The 18,031-nt window shown below is 40.5% G+C and overlaps 1 protein-coding gene across 1 annotated transcript in view; it reads left to right on the forward strand.

The window, feature by feature from the left end:
- The window catches only part of SCFD2 (sec1 family domain containing 2), a 644,096-nt gene that overhangs the window by 82,553 nt on the left and 543,512 nt on the right, over positions 1 to 18,031 (forward strand). Inside the window, exon 4 of the mRNA XM_075566606.1 lies at positions 5,596 to 5,771. Coding sequence (XP_075422721.1) covers positions 5,596 to 5,771 — 176 coding nt within the window. The remainder of the gene's footprint in view (positions 1 to 5,595; positions 5,772 to 18,031) is intronic.

Consider the following 18,031-nt stretch of genomic DNA (forward strand, 5'->3'; position numbering starts at 1 on the left):
GTGAAAGGTGCGACATGCTCGTGGAAAGACAGTTTGGACGTATGTTATTTATAAATTATCTGAACGTTACATTATTTTTTCTAAATTTCACGCCAGGTATGCACCAATTTATACCATTTCATATTCTATTTCTTCAAAAAATCTTCGGGGGACGGAATTGAAATAGAATGTTAAACAGTGCAAATTGGTGCATATATGGAGAAAAACTCATACCTGCAGTCATACTCGCCCCTCACCCTTCCCTCATGCTCTCAACCTCCCTCATCCTCTCACACCCCATCTCCTAATCCTCTCACCACCCCTCTCCTCATCATCTCTCCCCCTTGTAAGAATTCCAGTTCAATTACATTATTATATTATAATTCGGTACGAATCTGGTGTATAAAAACAGGATGCCACGCATACAGTATGATATTGTTCTGATTTGCAACGATTGTTTCTTTAATACATATTATATCGCATATGATATTATTCTAGTGATGAATTAGTATCGTCTGTAGATTCAGTTACAAGTTAAGTATTTTAAGTAAAAGGGGTGTAGCTAACTTATTCCAACAAGCAATCTATGAATAGATAGGAAGGCCATACAGCTTTCTTGAGATGTCTGTGGAAAGGCCAGTGAGAGGCAGACAGGCTTTATCCCCGGTGGACGCGGCTGAGTGCTCGACAGTGTGCGCATCGCACACAAAGTACAGCCCTCTATGGGGCAGGCACCAGTCGGCGTGTGTGCGTGCATGCACAAAGCGCGATGCGCAGCCACCTTTACCAAAAGACAAGATTTTTGTCTATTGGCCAAGGTGGCCGAGCGTTGGGCACGTCACGGCAGCGGTTCAGCCAATGAGGGCGAACCTGCCACGTGAAGTCATAGCCGTGCCCCCACCACGCATCCACCTGCTCTACTGAAGACGCACATTCCATCGTTACCCCTAGACCGCAGATCGCGGCTTAAACTGGTGCACACGCCGCCAGGCGTTCCGACGCACGTGCACACAGTAACTTGGGCCGTAGCCTTACTGGTGATATGCTGAGACAATCAAAACTAATAAGGAGTAGTTTATTCCCTTGTATGGAGCGTGAGTAGTTCCTTATCAGCTCTGACATCATGTAAAATGTCCTAGGGTGTTCTGAAAGATTCATGGTACCATATCTGATAATAGAATTAGAAGAAAGGCTGACTAGGTAATTTTGTCTGGAAAAATATCAAGAAATGTTTAGCTAGTTAGGGGGGATTACACCAGGAATGATGAGGGGGATTACACCGAGAAGGAGGGGAAATGGTTAACACCAGGAGAGAGAACCAGGTTTAACACCAGGATCAAACAGAAGGATTCCTCTCAGGAACAGAATAATATGCAACCATCTTTAAGAAAATGTATTTGATGTCACTATTTTTGTATGTGAGTATTTATCTTCAAAATCAACGTTTCTTTGTATGTGTTTAAACCAGAATTCTGAGTACTGTTATACTGGATTAATTATGAAAGAGACGTAAAGGACATTTTACACCCCCTCTCATTCTCTCCTCCCCTCCTGCTCTCCCTCTTATTCCCTCCCATCTCTCTCATTCTCTCCCCCCCTCCTCATCCCTCTAATTTTCTCCCCCTCCCCAACAGACCAACCACAGAACCGCAGAAAAACACACACACACACACACACACACACACACACACACACACACACACACACACACACACACACACACACACACACACACACACACACACACCAGAACAAATACACAGACACACAGCCTCATCTCTGCTCCATGCAATTTCCTCCACTTTGGCCAAAACCCCGAGCTGCTTACACCATTCCCTGCTGGGTAATGAAGTCAATAAGGATGGAGGAAACTGCCCAGCCCCCAGCAACAGCTCTGCACGGAGAAGAAACCCACACCCCCAAGCCGGTCAGGTCATAAAGTCCGGAGAGGTAATACTGGACACATACATGTCCGGTATTACCTCATATTTTACTGGACAGTGTGTCCAAATACAGGACAGTGCAGTTCAATACCAGACACCTGGCAACCCTGGCCCTGTCACAGTGGGAGTTCTTACTCCAATTATCAGGCGACTATATTTTTTGCAACTTTGCGAGTGCAATCTGTATGTATGTATATATATATATATATATATATATATACATATATAAATATATATATATTTTTTTTTATTACTTTAAATCATAAGGAATGTTGTACTATTTCTTATGCCCCTCTTCTTGTCTTTGAGGTTTATGCTCAACGCGTTTCGCAAGGTGATCATTGCTTCCTCAGGAGTAGTGTCTCTAGACTCCCTACCCTTACTCATGGGAATTTTAAAAGCTAATTTTTTTAACCCTTGCAAGTGGGGCACTCGTCCACAGTGGATATAAAAAAAACGGGGATACTGAAAGTAATGTGTTAGATATGTAACATGTCCTTCATATGACATATTGAAATAAAATGTATTTGAATGAAAATAGAATAACCAATGTGATAATTACGAATGCAATAGACAAAATAAACATAATAGGGGTTGCATGAATACAAGCAGACACTTGTCTAAATGGGAGATATTGCAAAAGGTGCATAAGGCTGCACAAACAAATTAAACTCTTCCCACTAGGTGTTCTGCAGGTTACCGATTTTGCCTATATTTCATTTACCTGAAGCTTTCAGACGAACTCGTACAATATACAATATCAGTCCTTCATTCTAATTCATCATGTGGACAAATGGTACTGTGACACCGGCTGTTTATTTGATACAATCTAAATCACAAATGGGTTGAATACACAGATGAATGCAATGACTGTTTTTTTTCCCACTACGTTATTGACCAGACTGGTTAGATTTATTATCCCTGTAATCTTCTTGTATGCGACAAAGTGCATTTTTGATCTATAGGGATGGGATGGTAAAGTTTTCGTTTTTTTACTACGCACATGATAATATTTTGCATATAGAGCTGATTATTTTGAACAGATAAATGAGGATTCCCACCACGAAGTTCTATTTTTTTATAGTTAATATTTTATAGACTTATTAGCAAGTTTTACTGTATTTGGTTTTGCAACACTGTTGGAGTACAGTTTTCACCGCAACATTGCACAGTATTTACTTGTCACTACTTGTGTTACACTGGCCTAGTGTCTGTGGTTTCTAGGCAATACAACATAGATTTTTAGCACCAGAGAGAGGGGGGGGGGGGGCGAGAATGGAGAGAGAGAAAGTGGGTGGGGGAAGAGGGGGTTCTAAAAATTGGGAGAGTCGGGAGGGCAGTTGGTGGAACTTGAACTAGGCGCAAAAATACCTTATTGTGCCTGTGTGTGTGTGTGTGTGTGTGTGTGTACGAATGTGTCTGATCTAATTGTCCATGAAATGTCTGTAAATTGAATGTATAACCCCTTTTAATTTAATGCAGCGACGTATTATAAACGCTGGCTTTTACTGTCTGACTCTTGTGTAAACAAATAATCGTATTTCATGGTAGTTGTTCTCAAACTGGCTGCAAAGTATTGCGGTGCCCCCTTAAGTGGAGGCCTGTATATACTTAAAGAGTACATGGTGGTGGTGATCTGATTCTCTCCCCCCCCCCTCTCTCTCTTTCTCTACCTCTACAACTCTGACATACCCTGTCCCCCCTCTCACTTCTACTACCCCTGATCTACCTCAACAATAAAATATCAACCCCATCAACTATAATTCCCCTCCCCAACCACCTTATCAGGGCACAACATGTTGTTGTTTAAAAAAAAAAAAAAAAAAAGATTGAAACGGGGTCTCCGGAGATGAACCCCATTAATTTCAGCTCCAGGGACTCCCTGCTTCCGGAGATGCATACCACCGTATGCGGTGCCGGTGCTTCCGGAGATGCATACCACCGTATGCGGTGCCGGTGCTTCCGGAGATGCATACCACCGTATGCGGTGCCGGTGCTTCCGGAGATGCATACCACCGTATGCGGTGCCGGTGCTTCCGGAGATGCATACCACCGTATGCGGTGCCGGTGCTTCCGGAGATGCATACCACCGTATGCGGTGCCGGTGCTTCCGGAGATGCATACCACCGTATGCGGTGCCGGTGCTTCCGGAGATGCATACCACCGTATGCGGTGCCGGTGCTTCCGGAGATGCATACCACCGTATGCGGTGCCGGTGCTTCCGGAGATGCATACCACCGTATGCGGTGCCGGTAGCTGCTCCAGCTGAGCGATATAGCTGGGCTTTAAAGTTTAAAGCTCCCGCATCACGTGAACCAATAGGAAGCCGAACCTGATGACGTCACAGCTTCCTATTGGCCCGCAGGGCACGGGAGCTTTGAAAGGCCACCATAATGTGAGCCTACTAAGGAGGCAAGTATCTCTGGAAGCAGGGGGTCCCCAGAGCTGAAATGAATGGGGCTCAGCTCTGGAGACCCCCTGCTCTAATCCTATGGGGGGGGGGGGGAAAGTGCTTGAATGTCTCCTTTAAAGCAGCAGTCCAAGCTGCCATTTCCCCCCTTCCTTTAATATGTGCATCAATGCAATCCACACAATAATTAGGGAAGTTGCCGATCGATCCGTTCTCCTGTGATTGATCGGCAAAGATTCGTCTCTGGGGTTAACTAAATGACTACAGAGGAGTATTTGGTAGTCAGTGTGACATTGTAAATGGTTGTTATAGAAACAAAAAAAGCTTGTTACATTCTAATACATAAAAAATGTAATTCAGAGTGTTCTAAAAAAAATACTACAGGTATTTTTTCACAGTACATAACCGTAGGATGTTGCTTGGCCTGCAGCTTTAAGAAGATCACCTGAGATCTTCAGCATCACTCTTGTGGAAGACACTAGGGATTTAGTATTGATCTTTCCTCTGCTGCTGATGTGGGATGCATCTCTGCCCACAGCATTGCCGTCTCTCCAAGCATTACGTAACACGCCAGAAGATACGTTGCCCGATGAACCCGGGCTTGACGGTTCTCTCGCAATCTGCGTGCCATCACTTTCCCTCTTGAACTATCCTCTGTGCAACCTCTCTCAAACTCTACATGGTCACAGACATATTATAAATATCGTTATAGGATAATTGTATTAATAATTAACATACAAATGTTGAAACATTGTTCCTCATGGCAATTGGAACCTAAACCCCAGGTGTGATTAGATACATTAATCGAGTGAATTACCTATTTAAACAATCACGTGGTTTCTGGGGTATATACACAAAGATCCCTTACTGTAATTATAGTGTAATTACAGATTCATCTTAGTACCTCTACTGTATGCATATTATTGTGTCTTCAATACCCCGTCATTCCCACTGCCGGGTTCCTTATTGACTTTCTGAGAAGGACAGCGTGTGATATGGGTAAAGAAAACACTTGATCGACAAACTCCCCTCCATCTAGAGGCGCCTAAGAAAAGCCATTTGTAATTCATTTCCAGAGAAACAAAAGGAGTACATTCTGTACATTTAGCATTGAGGAAGCCAATAAAAATGTTACATTGTTTACAAACGGTTGTTTTTTTGGCCCGGTTGCAAAGGATTGCACTTTTGAATGTTGGCAACAAAAACAAGCGCAGTCGATTTTTATTATGGGTTTTGTAAGTAAGACTTTTTTTTAATTTACAGGTCGTGTCACCCCCGAGCAACTCCGATCACACATCCAACTCTTCAAGGAAAATGGGCAAGCCCTGGAGAATCACTGCGGAGTTCTGCAGCTGGCATTGGCTACAGTCCAGACTTTGAAGCATCAGCAGTGCTGCAAGTGGGACAACTTCTTGGCTTTTGAAAGGCTAGTCTTGCAGGTACAATTTGTGTGTGTGTGTGTGTGTGTGTGTGTGTGTGTGTGTGTGTGTCCGTTGCTGACATTTTGTTTAAAGTGTATCTTGCAGAATTGTATATAATTCTTCTGGTTATTTTAATCTTTGCCAACAGTAATATTTGCATAAATATAACATTATACACAAATATTGTCATGCAAGATTTTGGAGAGGCTCCTTCAGACTTTCATTATTGGATATATAGGTGCAGAATTTATGATGTGCCTTAAAGTTGTGTGTGTGTGTGTGTATATACTGTAGATAGATAGATAGCCAAGCTTAATAATCAAAAATGAATTGACTATACCATCCTGTGGCTAACTAAATGCTTTTATTTGTGCCAGCTTTCGAGATACATTGCTCTCTTCTTCCGGCATTGTTACAATGAATAAAGCAAGCAAGGTTTAACTGTGTGTGTGTGTGTGTGTGTGTGTGTGTATATATATATATCTATATCTATATCTATAGATATAGATATATATATATATATAGATATATATATATATACACACATACACGACGTATATATATCTATATATATCTATCTATAGATATAGAGTATAGATATATATAGATATAGATAAGTCGTGTATGTGTATATATATATATGATACGAACCAATCCAAAGACCAGTAAAGAGACAGCACACCGCACGGGGTTAATCCAAAAATCTATATTCACAACATGAAATACACGTAAGCCAACGTTTCGGTCCCACAGAGAGACCTTCCTCAGGGCCCTGAGGAAGGTCTCTCTGTGGGACCGAAACGTTGGCTTACGTGTATTTCATGTTGTGAATATAGATTTTTGGATTAACCCCGTGCGGTGTGCTGTCTCTTTACTGGTCTTTGGATTGGTTCGTATCATACTTATTTTCTATGGGACTAGCATCTGCTATTATAACCTTTTCTACTGCAGTGTGCTGACTGACCTTCATGTGTATATATATATATATATATATATATATATATATATATATATAATCAAAAATAAATAGATGATACCGTTCTGTGGCTAACGAAATGCTTTTATTTGTGCGAGCTTTCGAGATACACTGATTTCTTCTTCCGGCGATGTTACAATGAATGAAGCAAGCAAAAGCTATACTATAAACAGTGTCTATTGGAATGTTATCTGTGCTGGTCCTTCCCCCGGTGTGGATGTGTTTTATGGCTGGAGGTGTCAAAAGGTTCCTGAAAGCAAGTGATGAAAGAGTGTGTATGTGTATCAGTGTGAATTAACATGAATGGAGAGCCCACAGTATATACAGTGCTATACAAAAGGTGTGTGTGGAGTGGGAGCGGATATAAATGGTGTGGGTGGGTGTGGAAATGTGAGAGTTAGTAGCATAACTAAAAGTGTGTGTGGATACTATGTGGTCCCTATTGGTGTATAGGGATGGAAAAACAAGGAGTATAAGTGTGTGTGAGAGACAGCTGTGTGTGCATACATATAGCACAGTATGTACAGACATGGCCTACATAACTGTATCTCGAAAGCTCGCACAAATAAAAGCATTTCGTTAGCCACAGAACGGTATAATCTATTTATTTTTTGATTATATATATATATATATATATATATATATACACACACATGTAGAGGTATCAGTACCGTGTTAGCCGAGCTTCAATAATCAAAAAATAAATAGATGATACCGTTCTGTGGCTAACGAAATGCTTTTATTTGTGCGAGCTTTCGAGATACACTGATCTCTTCTTCCGGCGATGTTACAATGAATGAAGCAAGGATAACTTGAAAACAGTGTCTCTTGGAATGTTATCTGTGCTTGTCCTTCCCCCGGTGTGGATGTGTTTTATGGCTAGAGGTGTCAAAGGGTAACTGAAAGCAAGTGAAGAAAGAGTGTGTATGTGTATCAGTGTGAATAAAAATGAATGGAGAGCCCACAGTATAAACAGTGCTCTACACAAGGTGTGTGTGGAGTGAGAGGGATATAAATGGTGTGGGTGGGTGTGGAAATGTGAGAGTTTGTAGCACAACTAAAAGTGTGTGTGGATACTATCACCTGAGATCAGACTCCAAAAGACTATTCATGGTCCCAAGACTCAACAAAGTATCCGGACGTTCCTCCTTCTCCTTCCCTGCACCCCAAAACTGGAACAACCTACCAGAGACTCTCATATCCACCACCAGCTTAAGTTCTTTCAAATCTAAGGCTGTCTCACACTTTAATCTGGTCTGTAACTGTTTCATACGCTCATAATATATATTTTCTTTAACTGTGGATGCAATGTCTTGTATATAATGTATACCTTGTTCATTTATGTAACTGTATTTGTAACCATGTATTATTTTGTTTTACTCTGTGCCCAGGACATACTTGAAAACGAGAGGTAACTCTCAATGTATTACTTCCTGGTAAAATATTTTATAAATAAATAATGCCCAGGGGGCTACTACTACATAGGTGAGACAGGACAGGGGCTAAACAAGAGAATGAACCTGCATCGCCACAGCATCACACGCGGAACAAGAGACAGTCCTGTTGGCGAACATTTCTCTGACTCTGGCCATAAGATGAACGATCTGAGGGTTGCCATACTCAAAGGTAATCTTAAAACCCCGAAAGAGAGACGGTTGCATGAATACAAATTTATGCAACTGTTCGGAACACTTAGCAGTGGCCTAAAGAGAGATCGAAATTTTATGAGTCATTACTGACACTAGCGAACTCTCTTCCCATGAGCGCTAAAGGCCATGTCTGTACATACTGTGCTATATGTATGCACACACAGCTGTCTCACACATACTAATACTCCTTATTTCTCCATCCATATACACCAATAGGGACCACATAGTAGCATGTGGTAGGGGTGAGGAGCTTGTTCAAGTAGCTGGGTAGCTTGCCCAGAAAGTATTTGAGGGTGAGACATGATGACATGACATGATGAGGTACACGACATTGCTGGAGGAACAGGTGAACCCTCCTCTGATTTTGTATTCCCGATTCTTGTGTGGTATTTGTATTGTGTCCGCTGTGTAGAGCATTGCGCAGGTTTTGCATCTTGGGTCCTGGCATGGTTTTGTCCCGCATTCAGTTGTACTGCTGAATACTTTACTCCTCACCATAATATTCTTGAGATTATGGGGTTGTCTGTATGATAATAAGGGTGCTTCAGGGAAGACCTGTTGCAGTCTTGTATCTTCCTGGAGGATGGGTTGTAGTTTCCTGGCGATCTTGCGTAGGGCTCCTAGGTGTGGGTTATATGTGACCACCAAAGGAACCCTGTCGCTTGTCTCCTTCTGTTTGTATTCAAGGAGATCACTTCTTGGTATTCTGGTGGCTTTGTGAATTTGCTGGTCTACAATTCTGTGGTTATATCCATGGTTTATAAAGTCTGATCTTAAGGCTTTAATCCGCTGGTCTCTGTCTGCTGTGTCGGAGCATATCCGGTTGTATCGTATGGCTTGACTGTAGATGGTTGCATGTTTGGTGTGTGTCGGGTGGAAGCTGTTGTCCCTCAAATAGCTGGCTCTGTCTGTAGGTTTGCGGTATACAGAAGTCTGTAGTTGGTTGTTCTTTATATATAATATTGGGGCTGTGTGTGTACTCCCCAGGGACCCTCTTACCTGACTCAGGACACAGTGGACACTAATCTCTGCAATCTTGCTGCCACACCACCTCCTTCACAGGATTTATACATCTATTACTATCTGGTGACTATTGCATAGACATAGGATGATTTTTTGACTTGTGTTATATACTCTGTTGGTGGTTGTTTGGTGGTATTACATTGGCAGATCATTTTAGTGTCCCTTTACTTATTAACCCTTTATCTTGACCGGCCGGTCTAAGGTTTAAAGAGCAGGTCATACTTACTTTATCTGTAGAATGCACTATTACATATTTTTGTACCAGAATTAATGTTTCTTTGGGTTCAGTGGGGACTGTTTTAATTATTTCTGTAATCCATATGTGTTTTTCCATTCAATAAATGTAATTACTATTTATTTTGCTAGAGTGCTTTTGGTGGGATTCTTTTCTTTTCTCTTTTTTCACACACACATATATATATATATATATATATATATATATATATATATATAGTTGAAAAAGATTTCACAGGCACTCCAATATAGTATTCTGAATGGGCTGGTGCATATCCCATAAAGTTAACAAAAACATACATTACCAGAAACTGGCAAAAAGGAGACAGCACTTAGGCAGGTAAATTCAGTAAGTGTATTAAAACACAAAGCACAGAAGATATATATATATATATATATATATATATATATATATATATATATATATATATAATCATACATACACATGCATGTATGTTTATTTGTATAGCGCCAACCATGTGCATGCTGCTTTACAGTAGTAGTACACGTAACAAAATAACATGAAACCTAATGGGAATAAACACTTCAGACATAAGTCATTAGGAAAGCAGTCCCCACTCCGAAAAGCTTACAATCTAAGTATGTCACATTCTCACTTCATTGTAGTCCACCTCTTCAATGCTGTAAGTAACAATTGATCCAATTAAGAAGTAATCTTGGCCACTGGTATTAACAAAACTATTGGGCTTGCAGGAATTGCTGCATGTAAGCTCTCTAAAGGTTGGGTGACACATTGTAATACTGTATGTCTCACTTTTGTGCATGCTTTCCTTAGAATATGATTGCATTGTTCAGTGTACAAACTAAACCTAAATGTTTATGAAAACATGTATTATAGCAACAATTTTTCTGCTGTACTGTAGATGGATGGCAGTATAATGAAATTGATCAGATAACACCAGAGCATTTTATACAGCAAGCACAACATGTATTGTGTTGGTGTAGTGCATATGCTGATGTATCTTATTGGACTTATCCATCGTTAAAGAAAGTATATGCAGTTCCAAAAGTTCATTTTCACTTAACCAATTAAATTATGTATGAACATGTTATGTGCATTATAATAAACACTTGTCTTTACATTCTCACTTTCGAATGAGCCATTGTGGGTGCACTTACTTGGTCCCATAATACAGTATCTCAATGACACATCTTGCTTTAACCAACACCTGGGTAAATCATAGTCACAAACCTATATGTTTGTGAGCGCATATGTGGCATCAACTGGTTTACACAAGCACTTATAGTGTTTTTCTTAAGCAGACTGAATACATCTGACAGAAATGGGTTCATGTTTGGGTGAAGGACGTGTGAACATCAGAAGATATTTCTTGAACAAACATATCTTTTTGTAATACTATCTATACTTAACAATGAGAATGAGTTACTTCTCTTAATAGTTTGTTTACTTGGAGAGTTGAATAAAAAGCATAACTTGATAAAAACAACAGTGGTTGAGGAAGTGTAAAGCAAACTGTGAACTTGGTCACAGTTGAGCCACTATATCAGGCCTTTCATGCCACCTAAAGATTAGAAAGTTAGGCCTTGTACATAGTAGGCGCACGCACACGACAGAGCGTGTGACGTCACGCGCGCCTGCTGCAAAGGCGATCCTTGGGCTGTGGGGTCTGGAGGAGGAGAGCAGCTCTAGTTCTGTGTTTGGGGGCGTGCCCGTGACATCACGTGAGCGGGTCGCCCTCATTGGCTGAACCGCGCACGTGACCCGACCGTCGTGCGAAAAAAATCAAAAGATTTTGTCTTGCGAAAAATTGGCTGCGCACTCTATGACCGTGCGCATTACCTTACAGGCTTTTGTGTGCGGAGCGCGATGTCGCTCTAACTATGGAAGTGATCTTACAGAGAAATAGATGCTGTGTAAAATAGTCACATCACTGTTGAATCTTTTAGTTCATCTTTTGTTGGGCGTCGTATTTTGCAGATGACCTTTTGTCCTGTTGGATATCTATTAGACAACTTGCAAGATTTAGAAGTTATATGACCGTACATATTATTATGTTGGGCAAATGTTATTTGTAAACTGGTTGACTGTAGGGTATTTAATTCTATAACATTTGCAGAAACTCCAATTAGCGTTGCAAAGTGAATCTCAGAAGCAAATGTATTTGTCCTGAGATTTTGTAACCACTTGGTTAACCACAATGTTGTTACAAAACAAATTTATTGTAAACAGGCAAAGGTTTAAAATGTTACACTGTTACACGAATTATCGTTTGCCAAGTTATGGTTTAAGGGATTGCACAACTATTACCCTTGACTTTGTGTTCATAAACAATAGATGCTTTCAGCAGTGGCAATGTTAAAAAAATAAAAAATACATAAAAAAAATCTACAACTTTTAAGCAGAATGCCCCATTTTTGTAATTTTTGTTTTTTAAAGACTCTGAAACATGGACACGAGATAATTACCTATTTCAGGCATTTCAGGGACCCCATGACAAAGTAGGTACGTGATAATTGATTTTGCTCATTTTTGTAGTGGAGATCCACAGGAGTGCAGAACGCGATCTTACAGGAAGAGGAACGGAAGAGGACTACTCTTTTATAGTCTATTCCATTTTGCAGTATTACCAACATGGCTTTATGTACCCATGACACCGGAGTTTAGTTATGGTTTTTCAAGTCTCCATTATCCATAGAGATTGAAGACTATTGCCAATCAGAATTCAATGGGATTAGAACACAAGTTCTAACACAAGATTGCAACACAAGAACTGAACAGAAGTCATACGATGACACAGGAACCAAGGTTGTAGTACAATTCCAAAGTGCAGGGAAACACTTTCAGGCAAGGAGAATCCTGCTTGTGCAGCCAACACAGCACAGACAAACAATTTCTTTAAAATGCAGGTCTTTTCTAAGACAGAGATACAAAGTAGAGCTCTACTCACAAGTTCATAATGAAGTTCTCCATTTAATGTGACAGCCTCAGGTCCATATGGGATCTAAAACATTTTCTTTCCTCTGTTCTTGGCAGTCACATTCAATGGAGAACTTCATTATGAACTTGTGAGTAGAGGTCTACTCTGTATCTCTGTCTTAGAGGAGACCTGCACTTTGAAGTAAATGGAACCAAGGTTGGCAATACTGATGTTGGGGACTACTTCTGAATTGATGGAAAGCAATAAGTACCTAGTCAATGTTTCACTTACCGAGGCATCTACAGTCCCCGATAGTAAAAACAGGAATAAGGTAGACATCTTGCATCTGAGCTAACCATTTTGTGAATATAAATCAGATAATTGAAATTTCTACAAATGAACCATATTTGATTGATTGTATTCAGTTTTCTATTATTTAGGTAAACAGTATGTAGGAAAGTCGAGTGATGCAACATTTGTTGCTGTTCAACCTAAGAAAGTGATTCAATAATTGTGTTTAACAAATGTTGTACATGGATAGCGGGATAAATGTACATTGTACGGGTGACGTAACTCGCCTAGATCATTCTTTTTTTCACATTTACTGATGTAGAGACTTGTTTCTTCATGGCTTTTTCCAATCCAATTACATTTTTAATGTGTTTCCAATTTGCACTCCCCAGCATCCCTAGCATACTTCAAGCACCCTTTAAATGGAATGGCCTTCATAGGTTAAGGTTTGCCTGAAAGTTAGTTTGAGCAGCGGTGTTTAACCTTGTCTTCATTTAAATACTTAGCAACATACTGTATGTAATATCACAGCAACAGTGTAGAGGCCATTGTAGAAGACTTTAGGTGGAGACCTTTCTATATAGTGCTTTTGTCCATGCCCACCAATTCTTTGCCATTCTTACACAGACCCAAGACAAAGGACAGACAATTCTGTTCCTCCCAGTCACCCCTTCTCTGTCTTTCTGGTCCGTCCCCTGGTCTTATTATTCTCCCTGTTTGTAGCCTATTATTAACTTGACTTCAAGCCAACTTTACTTCCATTCCACATTACATTAAAAGAGAATATCAAACAAATATGTAATATTTTATAAAATGCATGTCAGATCTCTCTTTTAAACCACCTTTTTGCAATCTTTACAACAACAAATTCTAGATCTCCCCCCCCCCCCTTGGTATTGTTACCTTTTGTTACTGAGCAATTTGAACATCTTATCATAGTCCATGTACTGTACTGTACCACTTTTCCCCATTCCTGCACATGGAGTTCCTTAAATCTCATATGTCTGAAAATCATTTTGAAAGCAAGGTCTTTGAACCACTGACAAAAGGATTTTCTTTTAATCAGTCACTTGCATTGTTAAGCATACCAAATCAGATTACTTCAAAGCAGGTCTACTAGCAATCAGTGAGAGGGACATTAGGCACGTATCTCTATAACTGTATGAAGAATATGTTAAGGGGCTATAGGAAGGGAGGCTACATGTGGGTATCTTTCACAACATGATGCACATGTTTTTCCAGTCTGGGTTTATCAGTTTAAGCAACAGAACTGGATTGAAAGGCAGTTCAGAGAGTGAAAGAATGATCACGAGGTGAGGCCCTTTGGCACCCAGAGACAACGCAAATCCATATCTTCACCAAAGGAACAGTCGGGCCTAGGACTACATTGAACTAGGGAAGGTGGCATGTTTCAATGGTACATTTGAGCCGTTTGACACTTAATTGTTAGCCGAGCTCTGTTCCTTTGTTTACAGATGCAGCCACGAGTATTAGAACTCTTGCCTTTTTAAATTCTGGGGCAGTCTCACAGTAAATGCCTCAACATTTCTGTGAGATTCTTAATGGCTCATCGGATTAACACAGTAGGAGTCCCTGCAGTTCCCCCCCTCCCGTGTCCCCCCCCACCGTGCCTCCCCCCCACCCGCTGTGTTAATCCGAGGCAATGTTGAGGCTGCCCCAGAATCTCCCAGAATTTCCCAGGTAAGTGTTCTAATACTGCTGGCTGCATCTGTAAGTATGGGGCCATTATTAATCAAAAGGTTAAACATAGGTTGCTGATATTATTGAATCCAGTGTTTCAAACAAGAAGCAATACATATGATTTTTTTACAATTTGAAAAAAACCAAGTTCGTTACTTTAAGCATAATTTAATATTTCGGAGGAAGCCAATTATACTGAGGAGTAGTTTAAATGATTTGTTTTGACCCACTAAGTTGAAGTGCCTTTTTAATGCTGCATTGAAGACTATAATTGATCAACCCTTTCTCATTCCTATATTCAGTGTTCGACAAACCTATACATTTGCTCGCCCCGGGCGAGTGGATTTAACCCCCGGGCGAGTAAATATTGGCCCAAGCAGCACACGTTTGGTACTAGGTGGCGAGTAGATTTTTTTGTGTGGCGAGTAGATTTTTTGGTGATTTGTCAACCACTGCCTATATTCATCGTGACAGGGTTTTTTTTTTTTTTTGTGACCTATTTTGTCCAAGAAATGAAAACGCGAACATGAAGATAAATATATTTAGGCAGGTCCAACATTGTCCGACTCGTGTACCAAATCATGGAAACACAATTCATTTCAGTTGCAACCATTGTGTTGACAGTCTTGCAATTAAGTAAACAATGCCCTTTATGTTCAAAAGTCTCTTTCATTTGCTGAAAGTCTGACTCATAGTGTGTGGAAAGGGAGCTGAAGTCACTCAGAGCCTCAACTGACCAATACATAATGCATAATGCATACTTTTGTGGCAAGTTTATTCAACTCCCATAGGATTGGAATTGGGGTATGACCGTAGCTCTAAATATCTGCAAATTGTATCAATGTGTCGAGGTATTTTTTTCCAGTTTTGCCCCACTAGTACAAACCAGTGAGTATGTTTGGGAGGGGCAATAGATGCTAGGCAATGAGATTGTCGACGCAGAATTGTAATGAGAAATTTTGGCAGATCCTCCAAAGATGCTGGATTTGACTCGTTTTGTTCATACTAACAACACTGCTTTTATGCAGTGTGCGAATACAACCAAAGAGCAGATAATCACTTCATGTGGGAGACGTGTGTAAGAATATCTTTATTTATATAGCACCAGGGCTGTACTTGGCGCTTTACAAAAGAGACAATACAGTACGGGAAATTATAGTACAATAAGTGCAAAAAATAAGATCAGACAATAGGAAAGGAAAGCCCTGCTCCAGAGAGCTTACAGTCTAAGTGTTATATTGGGAGAGTTACAGAGACAGCAGGTTTGGGAATAAGTGAAGTACATGGCAATGCTTGGCAACAATGGTTGGTAGGAGCGACTTGGGGTGTGGGACAGTATTTGAGATGAGTTAGAATGCTCGAGACTCTGCATGGGGAGTTAAAAAGGGAGCTACTTTCCAAGCTACAAATTGACACTGATATCCTGCTAGTGATCAAGCAGAAAACCTTATGTAGAATGTGGGAGGGTAGCCATTAGTCTAAGGTTTGTCTTAAAGGTGGAGAAAGAGGGTGCTTGGTGTATACGAAGTGTGAGAGAATTCCACTGGTAAGGGGCAGTGAGGGAAAAAAGGTTTAAAGTGAGAGAGAGCAGTAGAGGTCAAAGTGGTTCAAAGGAGACCGTTATGACTAGAGCACAGTAGGCGAGCAGAGGCATAACGGTAAAACATAACATTTAAAACTATTGGGTGTGCCACTCTTATTGAACTCCCCAACATAATATGTTAACAATACATTCACTATAGATAAAAAATGAATACAGGGAAAGAAATGGAGACTAGATTCAGACAGGTTTTTAAATTGAGGGAAATAACTAGGTTTGCAACTTCCACTGTAGCTTATAAATGAAGCAGAACCCTCGTAAACAAACCTACATATTTGTTGTGATTTTATGGTAGGAGGAGACATTGGGGAAGTTGGCTGGATTTTGTTGCCGTTTACCTTGTCATAATGTTTAAAATATAGGGTAAGACCGTACATAAGTGTATAACTGGGACAGGGCAAATTCTAACTTATGTGTTCCACATACTTTTTTTGTCTTACCAAAGTCTGCAATCCAGATCTTCTGCAAGTGGAAAACAAAATAATGTGGCTGATGTGGTTTAAATACACACAGGCTTCAAATGTTCCCTTGGACATATGGAAGAACACACAGAGATCCCAAACGTATTCAGATCTTCCATTTGACTTATTCCCTTTCCTTGTGCTGCCACAGGGACAAGGCAACAGGTTACAAAAAATGCAGCGCTACATAATATATTTTTTCATTAAATCTTGAATATTTAGTTAAATGTGAATATCCATTTACTTAAACTTCTCCCTTAGGTTTATGATGGATGTACATTAAAAAGGAACAATGTTATACTTGAATACACACACACACACACACACACACAATACTTAGGTTCCATGGGGTGCATGCAGAAGGGCCGGAATCACAAACCGGTCCCACATAACATGTAGAAAAAGAGAAACCCGCAGCACTCGCCTTTAGATAGTCAACGTTTTCATTTATTAATTCCATCTGGCAAACAGCGTAAAAAATGTATTACAATATACTATGTACAGTAGAGGCAACGTTTATTCTAACATTTGCTGTAAACTAGCCGGGTTACATTCTGGGTATGTGCTGGGTATGTTCTGGGATAGTTTGAGGCACGTTTAAGGCATTTCTGCATTGACTAACGACCCATAGGATTAACACAGCAGGGATCCCTGGCAGTCCAATTCAGTTTGAATGGGACTGCCAGGGACCCCCGCTGTTAATCTGATAGGCCATTAATCAATGCAGAAATGCTGGGGCTAGTTTAAGGAAAGTTTAAGGCATGTATTCAGAATGTACCTGGGTGTTTCCTGGGTTTTTTGGGGAATTGCCACTGGTTTTTGTTAGAATAAGAGTTGCCTCTACTGTATATGTATTATATAAATGTAAGATACAGCACCCACAGGCAGGTGCAGAAAAAGAGTATTGTAGTGAAAATAACGTTTCATTCCCCAGAAGGATCTTCTTCAGGCTTCAGTAAAAGTGGGAACTGTATTCAAATAAGTCGTGAACAGAAGACAGAAAATTGGAAAGTCTGCAAACTCGACAGTCCGATTGGCGGACAAATGGGCTGACTACCATTAAACAATGGACAATTACAGTTCAATAGCGGTCATGTGACCGTGGTGGCCATTTTGCAGGAAACGAAGGAGACGTAACCCCCCTCCTCTGTGTCACTACTAGTTAGATTGCACCCTGCGTACACATTTATCTAAGCTTTAAAAAATGGACTCTTTGAGGATGACTTGGTCACAACGTCATGGGACCCCCAGAGTGCCAGTTCCCATGAAGTAGTGACTATATCTTGGGGCACTCAAAGGGGGCACTCAGGGGTGGAACAATTGAATTGTGGGCCCCAGTACAAGTATATGAACTGGGCCCACCATAAACCCATACTTGGAAACACACACAATGTGAAGAAAACAAATAACATGGTCCCTCCTCACCATGCTCTCCCCTATATC

The sequence above is a fragment of the Ascaphus truei genome, chromosome 1 (genome assembly GCF_040206685.1).
Source record: "Ascaphus truei isolate aAscTru1 chromosome 1, aAscTru1.hap1, whole genome shotgun sequence".
NCBI lineage: Eukaryota > Metazoa > Chordata > Amphibia > Anura > Ascaphidae > Ascaphus > Ascaphus truei.